This window comes from Triturus cristatus, chromosome 3_2 (genome assembly GCF_964204655.1).
Source record: "Triturus cristatus chromosome 3_2, aTriCri1.1, whole genome shotgun sequence".
NCBI classification, from domain to species: Eukaryota; Metazoa; Chordata; class Amphibia; order Caudata; family Salamandridae; genus Triturus; species Triturus cristatus.
Genome location: NC_140584.1, coordinates 1,159,440,581 through 1,159,467,866, shown reverse-complemented (window position 1 = coordinate 1,159,467,866; position 27,286 = coordinate 1,159,440,581). Strand labels below are relative to the sequence as shown.

The window sequence follows — 27,286 nt, the reverse complement described above, 5'->3', positions numbered from 1 at the left end:
ACTGTGCAAATTATGTTGCCATAATTCAAACTTTGCCTCAGCCTCGTCATATTACACCACACAATTGACCCAAAATCCATTACAAACGTCTGTGCCACATTATATGCACCTTTTTCTGAATTTGAGATGGACAGTTTCCAGCCAGAGTGCCCTCAGAATCGGTGATGGAAAGGTCTGTGGGAGGTTTGTGAAATCCCAGTACTAAGGGAGACCAGGAGTTGAGCCACGATAGACCACTGAACATCCCAAGCGACAATAAACATTTCATAGACTGTTCCATGTCAAAGTAAGGATATTGGTGCCGCCCACACTTGCGGTGGCTGCGGTAATTCTAGGATACCGGTGCCACGCTTCACCACTACTGCTCTACTGGCAATCCGGCTGAAAGGAGGTATCTAACCTGAGAGCCAAATTCTGTATTATAGGGAAAGTATTCCCTATTGGGGATGTTGGAGCTACACATAGAAAAGAGACAATAAGTAAAGAGCAAGCGTCCACAGAAAGACAAAGGAAGGGGCTCCTGTAGGTGTCCACGAAGAAGAGGACATGCCCTAGAGTAAGGGGGTTACTGAGCCCCCCCAAGAGAGATGGAAACAAAGAGCAGAGGGTACATTCAACCCCCCAAAGAGTGAGGTGGCGCACTGGACGCATGCCAGGGATCACACGTGGAATTCACAGAAACATACTGCAGCAGTGTCTCAGTATGCTAATAGTAGAACAATAGGCTAGTATTAAAGGGTTAACTGTGAAAAATGTTCTTCGTGGCGCCTGAATAAGGACAAGCATTCACAATGCAACAGGTCTCGCAACTGCGAGTTTTAGAGCTCTTGGTATTGTAAATGGCAAAGCCTTTTGAAAAATTAACAGCTATTGTAGTTTATAATAGTAATTTTCCACCATTACTATAACTACCACTATTATTATCACTATCACCACAGAGTAGTAATAGTAATAATTGTAGTGGTGGTTATGGTACTTGTGGTGGTTGTAGCGGTGGTGGTAGTGGTGGTGGTATTGGTACTGGTGGTGGTGGTACTGGTGGTTTTAGTGATGGTGGTACTGGTGGTCTACGTGGATTTTATTTCATTACTTATGCTACTGCTGTAATATTTTTTAACAAAAACTAACAAACATTATCATTTGCAACGCCAATAGCTCAAACTTTTAATAATGCCAGCCCTATTGCATTCCAAATGCTTCTTTTATCTTGCAGGCATGAGGTGCATCACCTACTTCCCAAAATACAATCTTAGATTTGTAGACACTCGTAACAGTCCTATGGTAGGAGGCAGTTGTTCAGCCAGTTTAAGGCTAATAGCTAACACAACTTTGCATTTTGATACCTGAAGTTTTAAATTACAATAAATGTAGTAGATCTCAGGCAGGAAACTTGAGTTACCAGTAACTGTGATAAAAGCAATAACTTTAGAAACTGGTGCTTTATTTCACCTTTTCCGTGGTGTGAAGTTTACGTAACTGTTTTATTGCATTCGAATGGGCACAATGGGGCTTATTTACATGTCCCTTGCACTGCTGGTGCTTCACTTTTGTGTGGGAAAAAGTGACGCAGCGGCGGCGCAAGGGGCTTGTAAATAAGCCCCAATGTCCTGTTTCTCTGGCTCTAAAGCAGCTTTGCTGACCTGACTTTCTGGCTCTACAACGGCTCTGCTGACCTGGTTCTCTGGCTCTAAAGCAGCTCTGCTGACCTGGCTTTCTGGCTCTGCAGCGGCTCTGTAGAACTGGTTCTCTGGCTCTACAGCAGCTCTGCTGACCTGGTTCTGTGACTCTACAGCAGGTCTGCTGACCTGGTTCTGTAGCTCTAAAGCAGCTCTGCTGACCTGGTTCTGTGGCTCTACAGCAGGTCTGCTGACCTGGTTCTGTAGCTCTAAAGCAGCTTTGCTGACCTGATTCTCTGGCTCTACAACGGCTCTGCTGACCTGGTTCTCTGGCTCTAAAGCAGCTCTGCTGACCTGGCTTTCTGGCTCTTCAGCGGCTCTGTAGAACTGGTTCTCTGGCTCTACAGCAGCTCTGCTGACCTGGTTCTGTGGCTCTGGAGCGGCTTTGCTGACCTGGTTCTCTGGCTCTACAACGGCTCTGCTGACCTGGTTCTCTGGCTCTAAAGCAGCTCTGCTGACCTGGTTCTGTAGCTCTAAAGCAGCTTTGTTGACCTGGTTCTCTGGCTCTACAGCAGCTCTGCTGACCTGGTTCTGTAGCTCTAAAGCAGCTTTGCTGACCTGGTTCTCTGGCTCTACAACGGCTCTGCTGACCTGGTTCTATGGCTTTGAAGCAGCTCTGCTGACCTGGTTCTCTGGCTCTAAAGCAGCTCTGCTGACCTGATTCTCTAGTTCTAGAGCAGCTCTACTGACCTGGTTCTCTCCCTCTAAAGCAGCTCTGCTGACCTGGTTCTCTCCCTCTAAAGCAGCTCTGCTGACTTGGTTCTCAGGCTCTAAAGCAGCTCTGCTGACCTGGTTCTCTCCCTCTAAAGCAGCTCTGCTGACCTGGTTTCTCTAGCTCTACAGCAGCTCTGCTGACCTGGTTCTCTGGCTCTAAAGAAGCTCTGCTGACCTGGTTCTTAGGCTCTAGAGCAGCTCTGCTGACTTGGCTCTCTGGCTCTACAGCAGCTCTGCTGACCTGGTTCTCTGGCTTTGAAGCAGCTCTGCTGACCTGGTTCGCACGGCGAGTTAAAAACCTGATGATAAGTGGCAGGGTAGAGTGCGGGGCAGATAAAAAGCATGGTGAGGCAAGAACAATACTGTTGTGTGTTGAGGCAACAAAAGCGAAAAAAAGCAAAGTAAATACCATGCGGCACAAAGTTCTTGATATGCTGAAGCGCTGAAATTAATGTGTCTGCCTTGTATAGTTGAATCGTGCAGTGGAACTGAAACCTAAACCAAGGTGGGAGTGTGTGAAAGCTTACATCACTAGAGAGGAGACGCCATGCGCGTGCACATCGCCTGTCTGTGCACACACATGGTTTGTCTCCCTTCCGCACCAAACTGACAACAATAGATTCGCCAAGGTGAAGCAGCGCATGCGCTGCGTTTGCTAGGTGAGACCTCAAAAAGGAGATCCTAAGAACACATGGAAAAGGATGATATGATGTAGGCATTTGTATTTAATTGTGCCAGCTGTGAGGTGACACACACCACTTACAGAGGATGGCTATGCAGAGGGGGTGCTGTATTGTACCCCAACAGCCCACAGGGCATGTACACTCTTCTAACCACTTGTTGGGGCCCTTGTTGACTTGGTACCCTTGGTGGAGCGGCTGTGGGGCTGTTGGCGTCCCGCATTGATGGTGGCACACACAGCAGCATGGTCACCCCCGATAATGCACATGGGACCGTTTAATGCATCAATGATAAGGGATAACAGAACCTTAAGGGCCTTGTTTACTATGTACCACTGACACAGCGCAGGTGGCCGCTTCTCGCAGTGTACAGTGTCTCTGCGCAGAGTGGAAGTCTTGGGGTTGTGCAGCTCCCAACACCACAGAATTTACAAAGCATAAAAAGAGGAATTACATATTGCGAGCCATGCATGTCACTAGGACAGTGGGGGCTGGCCCATCGAAAGTGCTGGTTACCTCACTGCCATTATCTTTCCAGGTGAGGCCCCAGACTCAGAAATGATTGTGGTGCAAACAGTAGATGATAGTGAACTGGTGACTTGTGCACGAGGACTAGAGCCTGCCGCGAGGTGTAACTACTCTAACCAGAGTGGACCTATATGTTACACGTCTTAATTTATTGGCACAAGGTGCAAGAGGGCCTATGTTTATGGACCACTGACAAGCTAGGATAACTTCTTTGATGAGTCTCTGCACCCACAGTCCTTCCAGACTATCTCACTGGCCCAGTTCCATTTGGTTCTGTGTCTGGGCTACTGACCCAGGAGGTTCTAAACAGGTCCCTTTTGTTTAACTTGTACCTCAAGCTCCTACATGGACCCTTCCCTCGTGTTTATTACACACAGATCATGTGTATCATTGAAAAATAGCCAATGTCTGGAGGCAACCTTCTCAGTTCCGAATATTCTGCTATTGTTTTTTCAGTGGGATACTATGATTTTATGTTCCAAGACTCCAAGCACACTCATGAAAAAGCAATATTAACAACAAGAATATTCAGCACATGATTTTTCTTTTGTTTTAAACAGTTTTAACTATTGTTGTAATAACAAGACGCTCTATGCATGCGTCATCACAGTTGATAAAAAAGAATGATGGTGGACGGTGCCCGTGATGATATGTTTGGGAAGCAGGGCTACACAATTGCCCGCAGGACATGTTCATTTTACGCCCTTAATAGACGCCCAGAGTTGACTTGTAAACTTAGGACAAGGTGAGCCTGATTATGAGCACATCTGATTCCAATGTGATAATTATCAATAAAATCCAAAACCGAGGTGGTGGGAATTTATCGGGTGCCACAATTATCACCTATCCTGAGTATTGAAATTAAACGTGAGTCCCTAGTGTTGCAGTTGGATGATTTCTGGAGTTTGGGTCATCGTTAACCAACCGCGGTGAAACACACGCGGTGCATTGTTGTTGTGTGTGAATCGCTGGCTCCTCAGGTCGAAGCTATCCCAGGGTTTCAGTTGTTCTCATAAAGGTAAAACCTGGGAGACTTCCATGCAGACCACCCACAGCCATGATCTCTGGATCGCCCGTTACAGACTGTATTACACTTGTTATTGGGTAGGTTCCAGGGGGTTCAACTAGGATCTTGTCTTTGTGAATCTACTGCTAAAACCTGTAGAGTCCGTCAAGACTCCCTTCCTTCACCGACCCTGATCAATGTCTACCAGGCCCCACTGTTTAATATCTTTAAATGTGATAATCCTGTGGACTACCAGTGAAATATCGATTATGCTCTTCTCAGCCCGTAAGCAAGTCTGGGCGGTGAACTCCGCTCCACTCGTTGAGTTTGTGGAGTTTTCCTCATTACGCAGAGCTCGCAGAGTTCCGAAAAACTCCGCTTCGCGTTGCGGAGCGTTTTGTTTTCCTCTCTCACATTCGTCAGCATCAAGTTGGCATGGTCGAGCGTGGAAAATCCACCTCCTGGTGAGATTTTTCCTCGTTTGCGATCGTCAACATCAAGTTGACGAGCACGAGCGTGGAAAATCTACCTCCCAGTGAGATTTATCAACATGGGCGGTCAGATTTCTCATTGCAAGTGGTCACGTATGCTCGAACAGCTCGCGTTGAGAAACCGCCCGCTCGCGTTGAGAAAGCTGCTGCTCTAGTAAAAATGTACTTGAGAGGCAGAAAAGAAGCAGCGCCCGCTTGCACTGTGCATGATGCCGCTCGCGATGATTGCACACTTCAGATAATCACCTGGCACTGACAATCACAGCAAACTGCATTTATCTAAAGAAACTCCACCACTTGCGGTGCTCCGCGTAGCGCGGCAGAGTTTTTTGTGCACTTTGCGGAGTTCTGCGAACTCTGCCCAGGGTTACCTGTGAGTAGGTAGTCCTCATAAAGCACTTTCACCGTTACTATCTTGTCTTGGTGTGATCCTGGCATGGATGAGGCTCAACGGACTGGAGCTAAATGGATCCAAAATGGAGTCATTCTCTGCTCAGCCATTTAACTACCCCGTCTCTGGGTCTGCTCTCTGACTTTGTTTATTCACGGAATTAGTGATCAGCGCACTCTTCTCTGTTTCCAATGTGCTCACCTGATCTGCCGTAATTGGTGGACTCTTCTTTCACCATAGTCTGTGCGCTCTTGTCTATCTCTGCAGAAACGCCCACCTCTCAAGTCTAAACTTGATTCAAGGTAATCTGTACATTTCTGATTTGAACTAGTCTGTGCACTCCTGTCCATCTCTAAAGTGTAAACTCAGTCCACAGTGATCTGTAGACTGTTGATCCACAGTTATCTACGGGCCATTGAGTCAAGGTAACCTTCACACAGTTGTCTATCTGGAACCTACACATTTCTGATTCATAATGACATGCACAGTGGAACCACATAAATCTGCATACTCGATTCACAGTCATCTACCTTGTGTAGATTCACGGTGATAAGCACTCTTTTGAGTCACAGTGATCTGTGCACTGTTGTCTATCTCAAACCTACACATTACTGATTCACACTGACATGCGCAGTGAAATCTGCACACTCGATTCACAGTCATCTATCCATTGTAGATTCACGGGGATATGCACACTGTTGAGTCACAGTAACCTGTGCACTGTTGCTCATCTTGGATCTACACATTTCTTATCCACAGTGACATGCACGGTGAAAACACATAAATCTACACACTCGATTCACAGTCATCTATCCATTGTAGATTCACAGGGATATGCACACTATTGAGTCACAGTTACCTGTGCACTGTGGCTCATCTTAGATCTACACGTTTCTGATTCACAGTGACATGCAAAGTGGAATAAGATAAATCCTCACATTCGATTCACAATCATCTACCCATTGTAGATTCACTGCGATATGCACACTGCTGAGTCACGGTAACCTGTGCACTGTTACTCATCTTAGATCTACATATTTCTGATCCACAGTGACATGCACAGTGGAACCACATAAATCTGCACACTCGATGCAGTCATCCACCCATTGTAGATTCACGGTGATATGCACCCATTTAAGTCACAGTAATCTGTGCACTGTTGTCTATCTCAAACCTACACGTTTCTGATTCACAGTGACATGCACAGTGGGACCACATAAATCTGCACACTTGATTCACAGTCATCTCCTCATTGTAGATTCACAGTGATACGCACTCTTTTGAGTCACAGTGATATGTGCACTGTTGCCTATCTCAAACCTACACATTACTGATTCACAGTGGCATGCGCAGTTGAATCACAGAAATACGCACACTGAATTGACAGTCATCTATCCATTGTATATTCACGGGGATATGCACACTATTGAGTCACAGTAACCTGTGCACTGTTGCTCATTTTAGATCTACACGATTCTGATTCATAGTGACATGCACAGTGGAATAAGATAAATCTGCACACTCGATTAACAGTCATCTACCCATTGTAGATTCACAGTGATATGCACAGAGCTGAGTCACGGTAACCTCTGCACTGTTGCTCATCTTAGATCTACACATTTCTGATCCACAGTGACATGGATGGTGAAAACACATAAATCTGCACAGTCGATTCATAGTCATTTACCCATTGTAGATTCACGGTGATATGCACCCTTTTGAGTCACAGTGATCTGTGCACTGTTGTCTATCTCAAACCTAAGCATTTCTGATTCACAGTGACATGCACAGTGGAGCCACATAAATCTGCACACTCGATTCACAGTTATCTATTCATTGTAGATTCACTGTGATATGCACTCTTTTGAGTCACAGTGATCTGTGCACTGTTGTCTATCGCAGACCTACACATTACTGATTCACAGTGACATGCGCAGTGGAATCACAGAAATCTGCACACTCAATTCACAGTCATCTATCCATTGTGGATTCACGGGGATATGCACACTGCTGAGTCATGGTAACCTGTGCACTGTTGCTCATCTTAGATCTACACATTTCTGATCCACAGTGACATGCACGTGAATGGTGAAAACACCTAAATCCACACACTCGATTCACAGTCATCTATCCATTGTGGATTCACGGGGATATGCACACTGCTGAGTCATGGTAACCTGTGCACTGTTGCTCATCTTAGATCTACACATTTCTGATCCACAGTGACATGCACGGTGAAAGGTGAAAACACCTAAATCCACACACTCGATTCACAGTCATCTATCCATTGTGGATTCACGGGGATATGCACACTGCTGAGTCATGGTAACCTGTGCACTGTTGCTCATCGTAGATCTACACATTTCTGATCCACAGTGACATGCACGGTGAAAGGTGAAAACACATAAATCCACACACTCAATTCACAGTCATCTATCCATTGTGGATTCACGGGGATATGCACACTGTTGAGTCATGGTAACCTGTGCACTGTTGCTCATCTTAGATCTACACATTTCTGATCCACAGTGACATGCATGGTGAAAGGTGAAAACACCTAAATCCACACACTCGATTCACAGTCATCTATCCATTGTGGATTCACGGGGATATGCACACTGCTGAGTCATGGTAACCTGTGCACTGTTGCTCATCTTAGATCTACACATTTCTAATTCACAGTGACATGCACAGTGAAACCGCATAAATCCACCCACTCGATTCATTGTCATCCATTGCCTGTTCACGGTGAGACACACACTGTTGAGTCACAGTGATCTGTGCACTGCTGCTCATCTCAAACCTACACATTTCTGATCCACAGTGACATGCGCAGTGGAATAAGATTAGTCCGCACTCGTGATTCACAGTCATCCACCCATTGCAGATTCACAGGGATATGCACACTGTTGAGGCACAGTAATCTGTGCACTGCTGCTCATCTCAAACCTACACATTTCTGATCCACAGTGACATGCGCAGTGGAATAAGATTAGTCCGCACTCGTGATTCACAGTCATCCACCCATTGCAGATTCACAGGGATATGCACACTGTTGAGGCACAGTAATCTGTGCACTGCTGCTCATCTCAAACCTACACATTTCTGATCCACAGTGACATGCACAGGGGAATAAGATTAGTCCGCACTCGTGATTCACAGTCATCCACCCATTGCAGATTCACGGGGATATGCACACTGTTGATTCACAGTATTCCGTCGACCGTAAAGTGCTGATTTAAAGTACCCTGCCCACTGTCCCCTTTCTTTAACCTGTGCACAGTTGTGCCCAGTAGTCTTCGCATCTATCTATGCACTACAGGTGCACTCACAGCGCTGTGAAGCTTGTCACAGTGAGAGACGACCCTCTCGTGTAGGCTGTCGTTTTGGCATGTCATTGTAAAATGTCTCATGGTCACTCAGAGTATCATTCCCACAGCCCGGGCTCACGTTCTACGCAGGACCCAGGCACAGGTCTGTGCTCAGCACCTCCTCACCAGGGAAGCTCCCAGCAGCGGATGTTTTGCTGCTGAAGAATTCAGGCCTCTCACCAGTCAGCAGCCACCAGTCTCTACTCAGCAGGCAGCAGGCAGCCCTGCTTCCCTCAGCTGCTCGAGCTGTGACCAGCAGCAGCTCGCGCTGGCTCCGTAAACAAAGAGCTAAAGACCGGGGTGTGGAGACACCGCGCCCAGTCCGGCTTTAAACATGGCACTGAGTTTAAAGGCTTGTGTGGTCCTTCCAGAGCCCACCTTGAGGCATCGCAGCGCTGAATATAGAGACCCAGAAAATGCTACAGAAGGAGGAGAGCCACCGCTAAATCTGGGCGGTAAACTCCGCTCTGTGGGCGGAGTTTACGGCGTTCGTGCTACTCCGCACTCCGTTTGGAGGGCGAAGTTCAGCCAAAACTCGACCCACACAGCGGAGCGGAGTTCACCGGTGCAGTGGGAGAATTACCTTCCTCCCAAAGCGGTGCCGTGCTCCTGTTGCTGGGCCTGGCTCCACTTCCGCTGCTCCGGTTGAATTACAGGAAGAACTGCAGTGCACAGAATAGTGTCCTATTCCTTAGTCTTCTTTACTCTTTGGCCTTACTATGCAGGAGAGGAGGCAGGGGGCCGGGGCTTTAGCAGCAGGAGGAGCGGGGGCTGGGGCTTTAGCGGGGAGTGGGTGGAGGGCAATCTGCTAGTTCACGGTACACCATGGAATTTCACAGAGTTTTCCAGTTACTCCGTGAATTTCCGTGGAGTACCGCTGTGCGGGCTCCGCCCACCCTTAGCCACCGCAGCGTTTTTCTGCAGAGTATGCACAGGCACAGTTGGATTGCATACACTGCTTTGCACCAGCAGCCCCGAATAACATAGATTGCATCCAATCAATGTGCACCAGCATTTCTGAATGAAAAAGATTGAAGTGATTTCTCAGTTACATAGACTTCACCGGCACCATCTTGCAGCAACATTTACACTGACATTGAGACCGGCCAACCAAAAGAACACATTGGTTTTGCACCGGCCGAGGGGTCTGTGAGGACACCAACACCAGCTCAATCTATAGAGCATGTATGGGGTGCAGCACTGGCCCAGGTAATCTGTGGAATCTGCTAGGTCACTGAAGCAGAGATAGATGTATACATTCAGTCATAAAAGATCCATAGTATACTAGCGTGTTGAATTAAAAGCATAATGTAATCCCTCCATCGCTGATGTGTAAGCACGTGTGGGTTCTGGTGATCACAGCAAGAGGTGGTTGTGCCATCTTTCCTCAGCCCTTGTCTCTCTGTTTGGCTTGTAACACATGAGCACTAATTGTGAAAAAGGTCTTAGTGATGCATGCTCATGTGATAGTGGTCTTAGTGATGCACGCTCATGTGATAGTGGTCTTAGTGTTGCATGCTCATGTGATAGTGGTCTTAGTGATGCATGCTCATGTGATAGTGGTCTTATTGATGCACGCTCATGTGATAGTGGTCTTAGTGTTGCATGCTCATGTGATAGTGGTCTTAGTGATGCACGCTCATGTGATAGTGGCCTTAGTGATGCACGCTCATGTGATAGTGGTCTTAGTGTTGCATGCTCATGTGATAGTGGTCTTAGTGATGCATGCTCATGTGATAGTGGTCTTAGTGATGCACGCTCATGTGATAGTGGTCTTAGTGATGCACGCTCATGTGATAGTGGTCTTAGTGTTGCATGCTCATGTGATAGTGGTCTTAGTGATGCATGCTCATGTGATAGTGGTCTTATTGATGCACGCTCATGTGATAGTGGTCTTAGTGTTGCATGCTCATGTGATAGTGGTCTTAGTGTTGCATGCTCATGTGATAGTGGTCTTAGTGATGCACGCTCATGTGATAGTGGTCTTAGTGTTGCATGCTCATGTGATAGTGGTCTTAGTGATGCACGCTCATGTGATAGTGGTCTTAGTGTTGCATGCTCATGTGATAGTGGTCTTAGTGATGCACGCTCATGTGATAGTGGTCTTAGTGATGCACGCTCATGTGATAGTGGTCTTAGTGTTGCATGCTCATGTGATAGTGGCCTTAGTGATGCACGCTCATGTGATAGTGGTCTTAGTGTTGCATGCTCATGTGATAGTGGTCTTAGTGATGCATGCTCATGTGATAGTGGTCTTAGTGATGCACGCTCATGTGATAGTGGTCTTAGTGATGCACGCTCATGTGATAGTGGCCTTAGTGATGCACGCTCATGTGATAGTGGTCTTAGTGTTGCATGCTCATGTGATAGTGGTCTTAGTGATGCATGCTCATGTGATAGTGGTCTTAGTGATGCACGCTCATGTGAAAGTGGTCTTAGTGATGCATGCTCATGTGATAGTGGTCTTAGTGATGGTCTTAGTGATGCATGCTCATGTGATAGTGGTCTTAGTGATGCATGCTCATGTGATAGTGGTCTTAGTGATGCATGCTCATGTGATAGTGGCCTTAGTGATGCATGCTCATGTGATAGTGGTCTTAGTGATGCATGCTCATGTGATAGTGGTCTTATTGATGCATGCTCATGTGATAGTGGTCTTAGTGATGCATGCTCATGTGATAGTGGTCTTATTGATGCACGCTCATGTGATAGTGGTCTTAGTGATGCATGCTCTAGCTCGTTGGGACCTGCAATGCCGTGGCAGGCGGCAGTATTTAATTTGAGCCAGTGGTTTCCGGTGCTTGGTACTGGCACTTAATTCTCAACACTGGCACATATGACAGTCTGCAACATGGTGGCGCTGTTTCTCTAGCTTAGAGATGAGCATAACAGCAGCTGCTTATTAATTCAATATGGATTAAAACAACTAATATCTGCTGCCCTCCCCATTCTTACAGCTTTGGGTGCCTGGAATAGTCTGAACTGTCACGCTGGTAGGTTTGTTATGGTTAGCTGTGCTGGTACTGTCATTGGCAGCGCTGGCAGGGGCAATGGGCGGTGCAAGCTGTAGTGGCCGCCTGACAAGGGCCCTGGCACCTATTTTGTTACAAACGAAGCACTGGCAGGTGGGGAGATGGTGGTGCCTCAAAGCACTTGCATCCTGTCTCTCACTGAACCCAATGTATACTCAACAGAGGATGAGGTATTTACACGTGGTTTAGTGTGAAGCTGCCACTTGTCTGTGCACAAGAGACCGCTCCATGAAGCTTTTCAAGAGGAGCTGTTTGCAGCAGCTGCAGAAAGACGTTCTAGAACTTCACCGGCATTCAGTCACTCCCTCAGTTCTCCCATCTCATGATCCTTCACTGTACAGAGCCTGTGAGGACTTCACCGGCATTCAGTCACTCCATCAGTTCTCCCATCTCATGATCCTTCACTGTACAGAACCTGTGAGGACTTCACCGGCATTCAGTCACTCCATCAGTTCTCCCATCTCATGATCCTTCACTGTACAGAACCTGTGAGGACTTCACTGGCATTCTGTCACTCCATCAGTTCTCCCGTGTCATGATCCTTCACTGTACAGAACCTGTGAGGACTTCACCGGCATTCAGTCGCTCCATCAGCTCTCCCGTCTCATGATCCTTCACTGTACAGAACCTGTGAGGACTTCACCGGCATTCAGTCACTCCATCAGTTCTCCCGTGTCATGATCCTTCACTGTACAGAACCTGTGAGGACTTCACCGGCATTCAGTCACTCCATCAGTTCTCCCATCTCATGATCCTTCACTGTACAGAACCTGTGAGGACTTCACCGGCATTCAGTCACTCCATCAGTTCTCCCATCTCATGATCCTTCACTGTACAGAACCTGTGAAGACTTTACTGGCATTCTGTCACTCCATCAGTTCTCCCATCTCATGATCCTTCACTGTAAAGAACCTGTGAGGACTTCACCGGCATTCAGTCACTCCATCAGTTCTCCCATCTCATGATCCTTCACTGTACAGAACCTGTGAGGACTTCACCGGCATTCAGTCTTCCATCAGTTCTCCCATCTCATGATCCTTCACTGTACAGAGCCTGTGAGGACTTCACCGGCATTCAGTCACTCCATCAGTTCTCCCATCTCATGATCCTTCACTGTACAGAACCTGTGAGGACTTCACCGGCATTCAGTCACTCCATCAGTTCTCCCATCTCATGATCCTTCACTGTACAGAACCTGTGAGGACTTCACCGGCATTCAGTCACTCCATCAATTCTCCCATCTCATGATCCTTCACTGTACAGAACATGTGAGGACTTCACCGGCATTCAGTCACTCCATCCGGTTCTCCCATCTCATGATCCTTCACTGTACAGAACCTGTGAGGACTTCACTGGCATTCAGTCACTCCATCATTTCTCCCATCTCATGATCCTTCACTGTACAGAACCTGTGAGGACTTCACCGGCATTCAGTCACTCCATCAGTTCTCCCATCTCATGATCCTTCACTGTACAGAACCTGTGAGGACTTCACCGGCATTCAGTCACTCCATCAATTCTCCCATCTCATGATCCTTCACTTTACAGAACCTGTGAGGACTTCACCGGCATTCAGTCACTCCATCAGTTCTCCCATCTCATGATCCTTCACTGTACAGAACCTGTGAGGACTTCACCGGCATTCAGTCACTCCATCAGTTCTCCCGTGTCATGATCCTTCACTGTACAGAACCTGTGAGGACTTCACCGGCATTCAGTCACTCCATCAGTTCTCCCGTGTCATGATCCTTCACTGTACAGAACCTGTGAGGACTTCACCGGCATTCAGTCACTCCATCAGTTCTCCCATCTCAAGATCCTTCACTGTACAGAGCCTGTGAGGACTTCGCCGGCATTCAGTCACTCCATCAGTTCTCCCATCTCATGATCCTTCACTGTAAAGAACCTGTGAGGACTTCACCGGCATTCAGTCACTCCATCAGTTCTCCCATCTCAAGATCCTTCACTGTACAGAGCCTGTGAGGACTTCACTGGCATTCAGTCGCTCCATCAGCTCTCCCGTCTCATGAGGACTTCACCGGCATTCTGTCGCTCCGTCAGTTCTTCCATCTCATGATCCTTCACTGTACAGAACCTGCGACCTTCAGCCTCAAACGTGTCCTTCTCAGAGTACAGATATGATGCCAGGCGCGGAGCCACAACACTGCAGAGAGCCAAGGGGCTTGGAAAGGGGTTCCTGAGATGGGAGATGCTTACTAGACAGATGGGGCCGATTCTGCTGGGTTTCGACTAAAGTTACAGAGATATTTTAACCTTTCCATGGAAAAATGAGCAACCTGATGTAGTCTGCAAATAGTTATCGGCGTGGAAATCGTTAATTTTCTGACAATTTATGTCACACAGAAATATGTTTCTTGTTAAAAAGTAAGGGAAAAAATAAATAAAACGAAATCCGTTGCGCGCGCTGCATCGCTAAATGCGATGCATCGCGCCCAACAAAATTCGTTTTATTTATTTTTTCCGTTACTTACCTGAAATCGTCCGTTTGCCGAAATTTACAACCCCCCACCCTGCCCCTCCCCCGCCCCACGTTACCGCCCGTGGCACGCCCTATACGAGCCGTGGCTGGTTAAAACATGTCTCTTGGGTCTGCTGAACATACCTTGGTGGCACCCACTGTTTACCCCTGGGTAATACCTCTGTTCATAGGCGTTTCCGCAGCGAGCGCACTTGAGTAGCAATAGTCCTCGCGCACATCTCAGCAGGGTCTCATGATGCAAAGACACGAGGCCCTTAGTCCGCACTCCCCTAGATACTGAATGACTTTGCTGAATTATGTGATTACGGAAATGATGTCACATGCCAATAAGCGTCTTCTAAAGGCTGCACGCAAACAGTGCACACTGCAAAGAGTGAACATTGCGTGCATCATGAAACTGCACACCCCTTTTAACAAGACACAATGAAAATAGGATGGTGATCGGCGACCGGGTATACATATCCCCTAAAATCAAACGATGCAACGAAGCACTTTACGAAATCTCCTTAAAGTGCCTTCTGCATTATGCCTTTTATGAGTGATTTTCTTACAAACGGATACATTTGGAGTCTGTCCACTCTTCATAGGCATCTCAGTGGCATGTGCTCTACTTTTTATTTCGTAAACGGCCCTCTTTAGAACTGTCTACGGTGTCCTGCATTTTCATGGGATCATTAAATACGAATAAAATACTTAAAAACACTATTTGTTTGAAATAGATGGATGAAAGTTTTATGAGGCATTTCAGACCAAGAGAGACAAGTGTGAATGACAGTAACGGTAACCACATTTAAAAAACCTGCAGAAATTGTTTTACAAAGGAAATCTTTTCAGTACTCCCATGTGTCACAGTGCAAACGCTCTTTTCAGGGGTTATCTGTAGAGGGTCTCAGTTCGTCTTATGTTGGCATCATTTTCATCATTCCGAGGCCCTTGTCAGTGCCAGCACCAGACAAACCAGAATAAATGCCCAGACTCTCTGGCAGCCTGCCGAGATCAGCCACCAGCTGGATTTATACATACATGTTCCGTGGAACGCGCCAGCTGAAGTGGTTTAGAGTTTACTCCTAAATGAAAAACCATCGAAGGTCCCCTGTTAGGCAGTGCTTATTTATTTATTTATTTGAAAGTTCAATGGCCCTTGTCAGGAGGCCTCTCCAGCTTGCTCCACCCATCGCCCCTGGCATCGCTGCCAATGACAGCAACAACACAACTACAAACCACCACACTCCCACAAGTGTGACAACTCGGAATATTCCAGGCCCCCAAAGCTTTAGTGATGGCTTGGGCACAGGTGTCAGTCCTGTTTAATGTATATTGTAATAGATAATAAACAGCTGTTGTGCTGTAAATCTTTACATTGGACAAACGGCGCCACCATATGGCAGACTTAAGTACCGGAGATCACCGGCTCAAATTAAGCACTGCTGTTATCCTTATCTGCTCAACTATAATCACGCTCTCCCCCACAAAGCACTGCTCGTGTCCTCAAAAGACATCACAGGTGACATCACAAATGTCTGCAAACGATTGTGCTTTTCAAATATGTTTTCTGACTGCGATCTATAAATAGATTCACCTTCCCTAGGAGTTTAATGACTATGATGAAGAATTTGTCACTGGGCAGAGTTCCTTAGCAAGTTAAATCTCTTAGGTGAATTTACATTATTTTTACAATTTATAGGGGGGAGCTATTTATTCTATTCCATATAATTTAGACACACGCTCCCTCTCTCCCTCCTGTATTCTGAAATACGAACCTTCTGGGCCTTCTTAGAACAGTGATGCTGGCATGTACATAGCAGAATAGATGTGGAATCTGTGTCCTGAAAATGAAGGAATTTATATGTATCTTAAAAATTGCTGCAAAAACATATTTTTATCAATTAAATGTAAGTCACTATTGAAATTGACTTTAATTCAGACTCTGTGTGCCTCACTAGCAGCTTATTTTCTGTAATAAATTCCAGCCCTACATTATATAAATCAGGCGTTCACTTATTTGCTAATGGTTGACTGTTAATGGAAAGAAATAGTCGGAATAAAGAGAACGGGGACTCTTTAATTCGTCAAGCTGCAGTTCTACTCACTGTGCTGCGTGGCCACACCATGCAGTGGTGGGAAAGATTGTGACGTCACAATCCAACTGCAGCAAATTATCACTCGATTTTAGTGTTTCTTGTTTCTTATTACAGGTGTTTAGTGATGTCGAAAGTGGCGTGTAATAAGAAATTAGAGACGCATTTTGTATGAGCATTTATGCTTCCATGCGCCATATATCGTATTTTGGGACATCAGCTTTACCATTGCATTTAGTGGGCATAGCTCACAAAACCACGGGCACACATTTGCGATGGGCAAAAATGCCCCATGCAGGTGCGTGCCCGTGGCTTCCGAGTTCACAGTTGAGACTTGTGTCCAGAGGGACGAACCGTGCAACCATCGCAAATGTGCGTAAACTGAGACTTACATCTGTCAGGATATGTAATTCTCGTGAGTAAAATGTGTTACACACATACACTAAAATCGGTTACTGCACCAATGACGTCAGTTGCCATACCTTCCATTAGGTCGTGGGTAGTACATTTGGGCGTTACGGCGGGCTGGCTGGCTGTGCATAACTGAGAATTACAACGTGTTTATGTTTTTCCGCCTAAACTTTTTAAGCAAAGATAGAGACAGACAGGCAGACGTCATCAGAACTAGAAAACGACTTCCCTTTATCCACCTTTCTGACTCGAGCTGATATAAATTTCGCTCTCGAGGTGCAGTTTACTACTTTCCCCGCTGTGTGGTTCTGCTTTTGATGTGTAAAGTTCTTCTGAGGTTGTCATCGACCTGTAATCTAGGTTTCTCATATTTCAAATGAAAACAACTAAATCTAGAAAGTTAATCCGCATATTGCTTTGAACCTTGTAAACTAGATTTTTTTTAAATGATTTGTGTTAACGTTCGCATTATTTGTTGTAACTGACCATCCAAGTATATGTCAGGAGCTTAACGCTGTCCTATGAATTCGGCGAGTCTCTATGCGCTGCATATAGTGCTTGGATGTTCTGGGGTTGCCTGCGCAGGATGTGAGCGCTTTCTGTGTCTCTTAACAGCTTGTTTTCTTGGTGTTCCTAGAGAGGAAGTACATCTGTGCCCTCCGGGTGCGTCGGAAGTCTAAGGATGCCAGGCGCTCTTATGTTTTATAATAATCGAATAGAAAGGACGCTCATATAGAGCGCTTTTTCGAGTGGGTGTAGGCGCTACCTTTGGTAGATACCTCAGGCGCCCTCACGAGCCCGATGTTCGCACGCAAGATATATGGCTTCGAGTGGACTAACCACGCGCCTACAGGTCACATGTAGAATCCTCTCACACGCTCAAAGCTCACTCTAAGGTCCCGCTCCACAAGCGCTACAGAACGGGATGACTGCATCCTCTCCCACACAGACTAGAACCCTACATGTGATAGTATCATGGACAGCCTAGAACCGTATGTGATATAGTATCACGCACTGCCTAGAACCGTACGTGATATAGTATCACGCACAGCCTAGAACGGTACGTGATATAGTATCACGCACAGCCTAGAACGGTACGTGATATAGTATCACGCACTGCCTAGAACCGTGTGTGATATAGTATCACGGACTGCCTAGAACCGTACGTGATATAGTATCACGGACAGCCTAGAACCGTATGTGATAGAGTATCACGGACAGCCTAGAACCGCACATGATACAGTATCACGGACATCCTAGAACCGTACGTGATATAGTATCACGCACAGCCTAGAACGGTACGTGATATAGTATCACGCACTGCCTAGAACCGTGTGTGATATAGTATCACGGACAGCCTAGAACCGCACTTGATACAGTATCAGGGACAGCCTAGAACTGTAGGTAAAATAGTATCACGGACAGCCTAGAACCGTACGTGATACAGTATCATGGACAGCCTAGAACCGTAGGTAATATAGTATCACGGACAGCCTAGAACCGTACGTGATACAGTATCACGGACAGCCTAGAACCGTGTGTGATACAGTATCAGGGACAGCCTAGACCGTAGGTAATATAGTATCACGCACTGCCTAGAACCATACGTGATATAGTATCACGGACAGCCTAGAACCGTACGTGATTCAGTATCACAGACAGCCTAGAACCGTACGTGATACAGTAGCAGGGACAGCCTAGAACCGTAGGTAATATAGTATCATGGACTGCCTAGAACCGTAGGTAATATAGTATTACGGACAGCCTAGAACCGTATGTGATACAGTATCACGGACAGCCTAGAACCATAGGTAATATAGTATCACGTGTGCCTAGGACCGTAGTAAATATATTTTTCCGCACAGGCGAATACCATAAGCAATATGTTTCCCGGAGAGCCTGAAGCCATAAGTAATATGTTTTCCAGACAGACTAGAACTAGAACCATAAAATAATATATTTTCGCAGTCAGTCTAGAACCATAAGTAATACATTTTTGCAGTCAGTCTAGAACAATAGTAATGTATTTCCGCAGTCAGTCTAGAACCATAAGTAATATATTTCCGCAGTCAGTCTAGAACTATAAGTTCCAGACTGACAGGCTAGGACCATAAAGTTATATATTTTTTCCAGACAGCCTAGGACCATAAAATAATATATTTTACCAGGCAGACTAGAATCACGCAGTCACATACTTTCTCACACAGCCTAGAACCATGAAATAAAACTCTTGCTATCGCCAGCAATAACTGTGCAGTAACACACTATCAGACAGTCCAGAGCTGGGTATAAGACACGTCCCACAACACTTCTCCCTGCAGTAACACAGGTACCAGTGAGCTGGGAGCCAGGTGACAACACACAGCCCTGACAGTTAATAGCGCCAAGAGGCCCGCAGGATGGCTCACTCAAGAAAAGGGTCACCACGGAAATATGAGGTTGTTGGAAACCTTGTAGGGTCGCCTCATCCTTCCACCCTCCCATCAACACAGTTACTGTGATATCTGCATAATAACAGCACAACTGTGTGGTATGATAACATGTATGCAACAAAAAGACTATTTCTCTATCATCATCTTCTTCTTCTTCTTCTCCTTCTCATTCTCCTTCTCCTACTCCTTCTTCTTATTCTTCCTCTTCCTCTCCTTCTCCTTCTTCTCCGTCTTCTTCTTCTTCTTCTTCTTCTTCTTCTTCTTCTTCTTCTTCTTCTTCTTCTTCTTCTTCTTCTTCTCCTCATTTTTCTTCTTCCTCTCCTTCTTCTCCTTCACATTCTTCTTCTCCTTCTCTTACTCCTTCTACTTCTTATTCTCCCTCTTCCTCTTCCTCTCCTTCTCCTTCTTCTTCTTCTTTTCCTTCTCCTTCTTCCACTTCATCTCCTTCTCCTGCTTCTTCTTCTTCTTATTAGAGGTTGTAGTAGCAGTAGTAGTAGTACGGTAGGAGTAGCATTCATGGAATTCTGCAATCCTTCTATAAAAACTTTCCTCTAATTTTCTCATATAGTATAGTTATTGCACGACTAGTCACCTATGATAAATTAGACGACTACTCTATTGTGATAATTAATTACAATAGACTTGTGATCTCACAATGCCTGATAGTCAGACCCAGCTGAACACGTGACAGTAAGGCCACTGAACAGAATTACAACCACCAGTTAGGCAATGAGAGAGAGAAATCGCTTTTGAATATTTTTTCTGAATTTATTTACTCTGAAAATATACGTTAATTTCCTTATATACAGTCATGTATTTATGTGTGTTCTGGGATTGTGCTTCGGGAGTTTATTAGAAGCGAGCGGCAAGCTACCTGCCGGCGACAACACATTCTGAACTGCACACCTGGTTTTTTAAAGGAATATATGAAACTGTTTAAACAATAGTTTTTGAGCAAACACAAGTATGTTGCAAATTGACGTTTCTATTCTGAGTACCGATGCCGTCTTTTTTTCCTGTACCTGTGCTATAGTTTATATTTTCACAAGAAGGAGGAGGGGACAATGGGTTTAAGAGTGAATGCAGTAGTGTGATGGTGTGACCATGTATTATACGGAATAAATCCCCTCCACCCTGGATTATATGGTATTTCAAGTCACGTTGGAGCTCCAAGATTCTGTAAACGACCTTGGCCCTTGGCCTTCTTCCTTTCTATAGTCAGGGGATGCCTCCTTGACTTGTCGGATCCTTCTAATGTGCTGGCGAGATTACAATATAACATGTATCATTGTTCCCGCCTGTGGCTGCCAAGCTTTCGGCGCACATGAATAACACACCACAGCACAACGTGACATCTCAACACAAGATAACCAAGAGATGTGCTTTTTTTCAGGGATCCACCAAGTCTCCCAGGAGTGTGCAGTCCCATCGCCGACCATCCAGGTAAGTCTGAGGGCACCAGGTACCCCCATGTACCGCTGTTCGCTGATACGGGGCGCGGTGCGCCGATACTGGGTGTGCTAAGCACTCTGTCGGATCCAGGATTCACTGGCTGGAGAAGGAGGATGTATGGGGGCAGACACTGGGTGTATGAAGGAGTCTATCAGATCTGGGAAACGCTGGTAGGAGAAGGAGGATGCATGGGGGCAAACACTGCGTGTGGGAAGGAGTCTCTCAGATCTGGGAGATGCTGGTAGGAGAAGGAGGAGGCATGGGGCAGACACTGCGTGTGGGAAGGAGTCTATCAGATCTGGGATACGCTGGCAGGAGAAGGAGGATGCATGAGGGAAAGATACTGTGTGTGTTGAGGAGTCTGTCTGTTCCGGACTTGCTGGCTGGAAAAGGAGGATGCATGGGGGGGCAGATTCTGGGTGTGCTGAGGAGTCGGTTGGATCCGGGATACGCTGGCGGGAGAAGGAGGATGCATGGGGGCAGACACTGGGTGTGTGAAGGAGTCTATCAGATCTGGGAGACGCTGGTAGGAGGAGGATGCATGTGGGCAGACACTGGGTGTGTGAAGGAGTCTATCAGATCTGGGAGATGCTGGCAGGAGAAGGAGGATGCATGGGGCAGACACTGCGTGTGGGAAGGAGTCTATCAGATCTGGGATACGCTAGCAGGAGAAGGAGGATGCATGAGGGAAAGATGCTGTGTGTGTTGAGGAGTCTGTCTGTTTCGGGACTTGCTGGCTGGAAAAGGAGGATGCATGGGGAGCAGAATCTGGGCATGCTGATGAGTCAGTTGGATCCAGGATACAGTGGTGGGAGAAGAAGGCTGCATGGGGCAGGGAGAAGTAACTGGGTGTGTGAAGGAGTCTTTTGGATCTGGAAAATGCTGGCGGGAGAAGGAGGCAGATAATGGGTGTGTTAAGGAGTCTGTCAGGTCTGGCATACGCTGGCAGGAGTCGGAGAAGGAGGATGCATGGGGGCAGATATTAGGTTGTTGATGAGTCAGTTAGATCTGGGATACGTTGGGGTGAGAAGGAGGATCCATGAGGGGCTGATACTGGCTATTTTGAGCAGTCTTTGGATCCGGGATATGCTTGCGGGAGAAGAAGGATGCATGGGGGCATATACTGGGTGTGTTGAGGAGTCGGTTGGATCCAATATACACTGGTGGGAGAAGAAGGATACATGTGGGGCAGATACTGGGTGTGTTGAGGAGTCGATTGGATCCGGGATATGCTGGTGGGACAAGAAGGATACATGGGGGGGGGGGCAGATACCGGGTGTGTTGAGGAGTCAGTTAGATCCAGGATATGCTTGTGGGAGAAGAAGGATGCACGGGGCAGATACTGGGTGTGTTGAGGAGTCGGTTGGATCCGGGATATGCTGGTGGGAGAAGAAGGATGCATGGGCGGCAGATACTGGGGTGTGTTTGAGGAGTCAATTAGATCCAGGATACGCTTGTGGGAGAAGACGGATGCAAGGGGGCAGATACTGGGTGTGTTGAGGAGTCGGTTGGATTCGGGATACGCTGGTGGGAGAAGAAGGATGCATGGGACAGATACTGGGTGTGTTGAGGAGTCGGTTGGATCGGGAACACGCTGGTGGGACTAGAAGGATACATGGGGGCAGATACTGGATGTGTTGAGGAGTCGGTTGGATCCAGGATACGCTGGCGGGAGAAGAAGGATGCATGGGGGACAGATACTTGGTGTGTTGAGGAGTCGGTTGGATCTGGGATATGCTGGCAGGAGAAGAAGGATGCATGGGGGCAGATACTGAGTGTGTTGAGGAATCGGTTGGATTCGGGATACACTGGAGGTAGGAGGAGGATGCATGGGGTAGATACTGGGTGTGTTGAGGAGTCGATTGGATCCGGGATACGTTGGTGGGACAAGAAGGATACATGGGGGGGCAGATACTGGGTGTGTTGAGGGGTCATTTAGATCCAGGATACGCCTGTGGGAGAAGAAGGATGCACGGGGCAGATACTGGGTGTGTTGAGGAGTCGGTTGGATCCGGGATATGCTGGCAAGAGAAGGAGGATGCATGAGGGAAAGATACTGTGTGTGTTGAGGAGTCTGTCTGTTCCGGGACTTGCTGGCTGGAAAAGGAGGATGCATGGGGGGGCAGATACTGGGTGTGCTGAGGAGTCGGTTGGATCCGGGATACGCTGGCGGGAGAAGTAGGATGCATGGGGCAGACACTGGGTGTGTGAAGGAGTCTATCAGATCTGGAAGAGGCTGGTAGGAGGAGGATGCATGTGGGCAGACACTGGGTGTGTGAAGGAGTCTATCAGATCTGGGAGATGCTGGCAGGACAAGGAGGATGCATGGGGCAGACACTGCATGTGGGAAGGAGTCTATCAGATCTGGGATACGCTGGCAGAAGAAGGAGGATGCATGAGGGAAAGATACTGTGTGTGTTGAGGAGTCTGTCTGTTCCGGGACTTGCTGGCTGGAAAAGGAGGATGCATGGGGAGCAGAATCTGGGCGTGCTGATGAGTCAGTTGGATCCAGGATACAGTGGTGGGAGAAGAAGGCTGCATGGGGCAGGGAGAAGTAACTGGGTGTGTGAAGGAGTCTTTTGGATCTGGAAAATGCTGGCGGGAGAAGGAGGCAGATACTGGGTGTGTTAAGGAGTCTGTCAGGTCTGGCATACGCTGGCAGGAGTCGGAGAAGGAGGATGCATGAGGGCAGATATTGGGTTGTTGAGGAATCAGTTAGATCTGGGTTACGTTGGGGTGAGAAGGAGGGTCCATGAGGTGCTGATACTGGCTATTTTGAGCAGTCTTTGGATCCGGGATACGCTTGCGGGAGAAGAAGGATGCATGGGGGCATATACTGGGTGTGTTGAGGAGTCGGTTGGATCCAATATACACTGGTGGGAGAAGAAGGATACATGGGGGCAGATACTGGGTGTGTTGAGGAGTCGATTGGATCCGGGATATGCTGGTGGGACAAGAAGGATACATGGGGGGCAGATACTGGGTGTGTTGAGGAGTCAGTTAGATCCAGGATATGCTTGTGGGAGAAGAAGGATGCACGGGGCAGATACTGGGTGTGTTGAGGAGTCGGTTGGATCCGGGATATGCTGGTGGGAGAAGAAGGATGCATGGGGGCAGATACTGGGTGTGTTTGAGGAGTCAATTAGATCCAGGATACGCTTGTGGGAGAAGAAGGATGCAAGGGGGCAGATACTGGGTGTGTTGAGGAGTCGGTTGGATTCGGGATACGCTGGTGGGAGGAGAAGGATGCATGGGACAGATACTGGGTGTGTTGAGGAGTCGGTTGGATCAGGAACACGCTGGCGGGACAAGAAGGATGCATGGGGGCAGATACTGGATGTGTTGAGGAGTCGGTTGGATCCGGGATACGCTGGCGGGAGAAGATGGATGCATGGGGGACAGATACTTGGTGTGTTGAGGAGTCGGTTGGATCTGGGATACGCTGGCAGGAGAAGAAGGATGCATGGGGCAGATACTGAGTGTGTTGAGGAGTCGGTTGGATTCGGGATACACTGGAGGCAGGAGGAGGATGCATGGGGTAGATACTGGGTGTGTTGAGGAGTCGATTGGATCCGGGATACGTTGGTGGGACAAGAAGGATACATGGGGGGGCAGATACTGGGTGTGTTGAGGGGTCAGTTAGATCCAGGATACGCTTGTGGGAGAAGAAGGAAGCACGGAGGCAGATACTGGGTGTGTTGAGGAGTCGGTTGGATCCGGGATACGCTGGCAGGAGAAGAAGGATGCATGGGGGGGGCAGATACTGGGTGTGTTGAGGAGTCGATTGGATCCGGGATACGCTGGCGGGAGAAGAACGATGCATGGGGCAGATACTGGGTGTGTTGAGGAGTCGGTTGGATCTGGGATACGCTGGCGGGAAAAGAAGGATTAATGGAGGGGCAGATACTGGGTGTGTTGAGGAGTCGGTTGGATCAGGAACACGCTGGCGGGACAAGAAGGATGCATGGGGGCAGATACTGGATGTGTTGAGGAGTCGGTTGGATCCGGGATACGCTGGCGGGAGAAGAACGATGCATGGGGGCAGATACTGGGTGTGTTGAGGAGTCGGTTGGATCCGGGATACACTGGCGGGAGAAGAAGGATGCATGGGACAGATACTGGGTGTGTTGAGGAGCCGGGTGGATCCGGGATACACTGGAGATAGGCGAAGGATGCATGGGGGCAGATGCTTGGAATGTTGAGGAGTCGGTTGGATCCGGGATACACTGGCGGTAGGAGAAAGATGCATGTCGTATTCTTATTACACAGGTCATAGCATGAGTATGGCTATGTGTATCTCAGTACCCTTGTGCCACCGGTGTGAGGATCCAGGCCCTGGTCTACTACATGTACTCTGTTAAATTCAAACAGTGCAGTAATTCAAAATCAGCACAGCCCTGCTTTCCTCTAACAGTGCAGAAAATGCAACTTGAACAGCCTCTGGGCCAGTTTGTAACAGCGCAGTAACTCAAGCTAAATCATTGCCTGCCCTAATCTCTTGATAGTGCAGTAACTCACCTAAGCCTCCCTCTGCTTATCTCTGAGAGTGCAGAAATTCATGCAAAACCATCTCGTAAGTCGTGACTTGGTGCAGCCCCTGGGCATTGTAGGGTGTTTTTGGTTTTCTTCAGAATATTGACCGAAAGCAAAAGACAGAAAAGAGTGAAAGAAGATGCAGGAGGTAGATTCAAAATTAGGGTGTGGAAAATTATGTAATTTTCTCACATACTGTTTCATGAAATGCGGTTTACCAGTATCTCGCATGATTTTTTTCATGTCATGGTACATTTCATGTAAAAAAGCCTTGTAAGATACTAACAAAAGATTAGTTTGAGCTGATAATGTCTCTTGATGAGGAATTTTCTGCACAAACTATTGGGGCATATCATCAAGGCGGCGATAAAAAATGATCGCCGCTTTGGCGGCCGTTTTTAGCCAAAAAGCGGCGATAATGTTATCGCTTAATCAGCAAGGTCACGCTATCGCGTGAATCCTTGCATTATCACCCTTTCCCCCAACGCCCATCTTTGCATTGCTAAGCGACATTTCTCCAATTATCAATGGGCACATTAACCTGCAGAGCGACAAGCAAAGTAGCGATAACCGCTGTTATCCCTACTTTCCTTACGCCTGCTTCAAGACTGACTTAGCCATGCTATCCTATGTAAGGTGGATATCAAGGCTTAGTATGCCTTTCCCTATCAGCAAGCTATCGCCAAACTTTGTGAGATTATCGCTGGATTTCCAGCGATAATCTCACATTTGGCAGTTAGCGCTTGGAATTTTATCGCTTTTGAGATAAGCGTTGCTAATAGCACGCTATCTCAGCGATAAAATTCCACGTTACCCAGCGATAATTATCCTAGCGCTAAGTGCGCTTAGCGATAATTATCGCCAGTCCTTGATGATATACCCCTATTGTTCTTCAGCCAAAATTATGTGAAATTGATTAATAAGAAATTTCAAGGATTTCACATAGCACGAATTTCGAGAATTCGTACATTTCGTCAGTGTAATTTACCTTTAATTAAGGCCTAATTAAAATTAAACAGCCTTGATGTTCTGCATTACTGGCTTTGGGCAGTGCCGGCGGTGGGCTCATAAGAAAAACTTTTCGCCCTAGCATGTATTTGTTTTATTTATAAAAGCATTGAGTATGAAGGATTAATATGTCCAACCATAAAGAATGAGCTTCTGAGTAAACTCTGAGGAATTTATGTGGACCAGATATCTTGTAATCCTTTGTAGGGGCAGATCTCACCTTTCCTTTTATGTCGTTAAGTGATTCCTCATAATGCCTCTAATGTTGATGAATTTAAACCTAGAAGGAGCATGAACGCTGCAGTTCACATGCGTGTGCGTCTGGTGTGGATTGACCGTGAGTGTGATGAGTGATCATGAGTGTGATGGACAGACCCTTCCTCAGGTGCCAAGAAAAAGTGCTCTTGGGTTACGAGGATCAGAAATCCCTTTTGATCCGGAAAGGCCACTCGTGTGCGACTCTAAGAGATCAGAGCGATCACTTCTGAGTCATGATTCGTAAAGTAGCGTCGAGAAGAGAGGTCGCAGGGCCACAGCTATGGTTGGTTTAGTAGAATAAGTCTAAATCTTTAGTGGCTGTCTTAGACCCCTAATTCACCTAGCACGAGTTATGAATTTCAGCCAACAGTATGGCATCAAAAAATGTGTTCCAAAAAGGAATCCTTTTGTGACAAAAACAAATCGACTCTCAGATAAAAAGAATGATGTTATAATCAAACTGCATTAAACAATCAAAAGCACATCTATTCCTTGAAAAACAATCTCTGAGCCAACAAAAAAAGATTAGCAAGACTCAATGCAGTGTATCCCTCCAAACAGGAAAAAAAGAAGTGTGAACATACATCCAGTTTTCAACTGGTAAGAAAACATGAAGCCACGAAAAGAGAATGCTGTGGGGCATTGAAAAGTTTGAGAAAGCATGAATCAGAGCGCGAGTGTGGACCCTGGTCCAGCAACGGACTGACCTGATGCACAGCTGGACT

General features: G+C 46.9%; 1 protein-coding gene across 19 annotated transcripts in view; it reads left to right on the top strand.

Annotated features, from left to right (window-relative positions):
- Positions 1–27,286, top strand: part of TNS1 (tensin 1) — a 1,878,049-nt gene that overhangs the window by 1,467,918 nt on the left and 382,845 nt on the right. For all 19 annotated transcript variants that reach the window (XM_085649989.1, XM_085649997.1, XM_085649992.1 and 16 more), the window contains one exon: positions 20,704–20,753. In XM_085649989.1, coding sequence (XP_085506115.1) covers positions 20,704–20,753 — 50 coding nt within the window. The remainder of the gene's footprint in view (positions 1–20,703; positions 20,754–27,286) is intronic.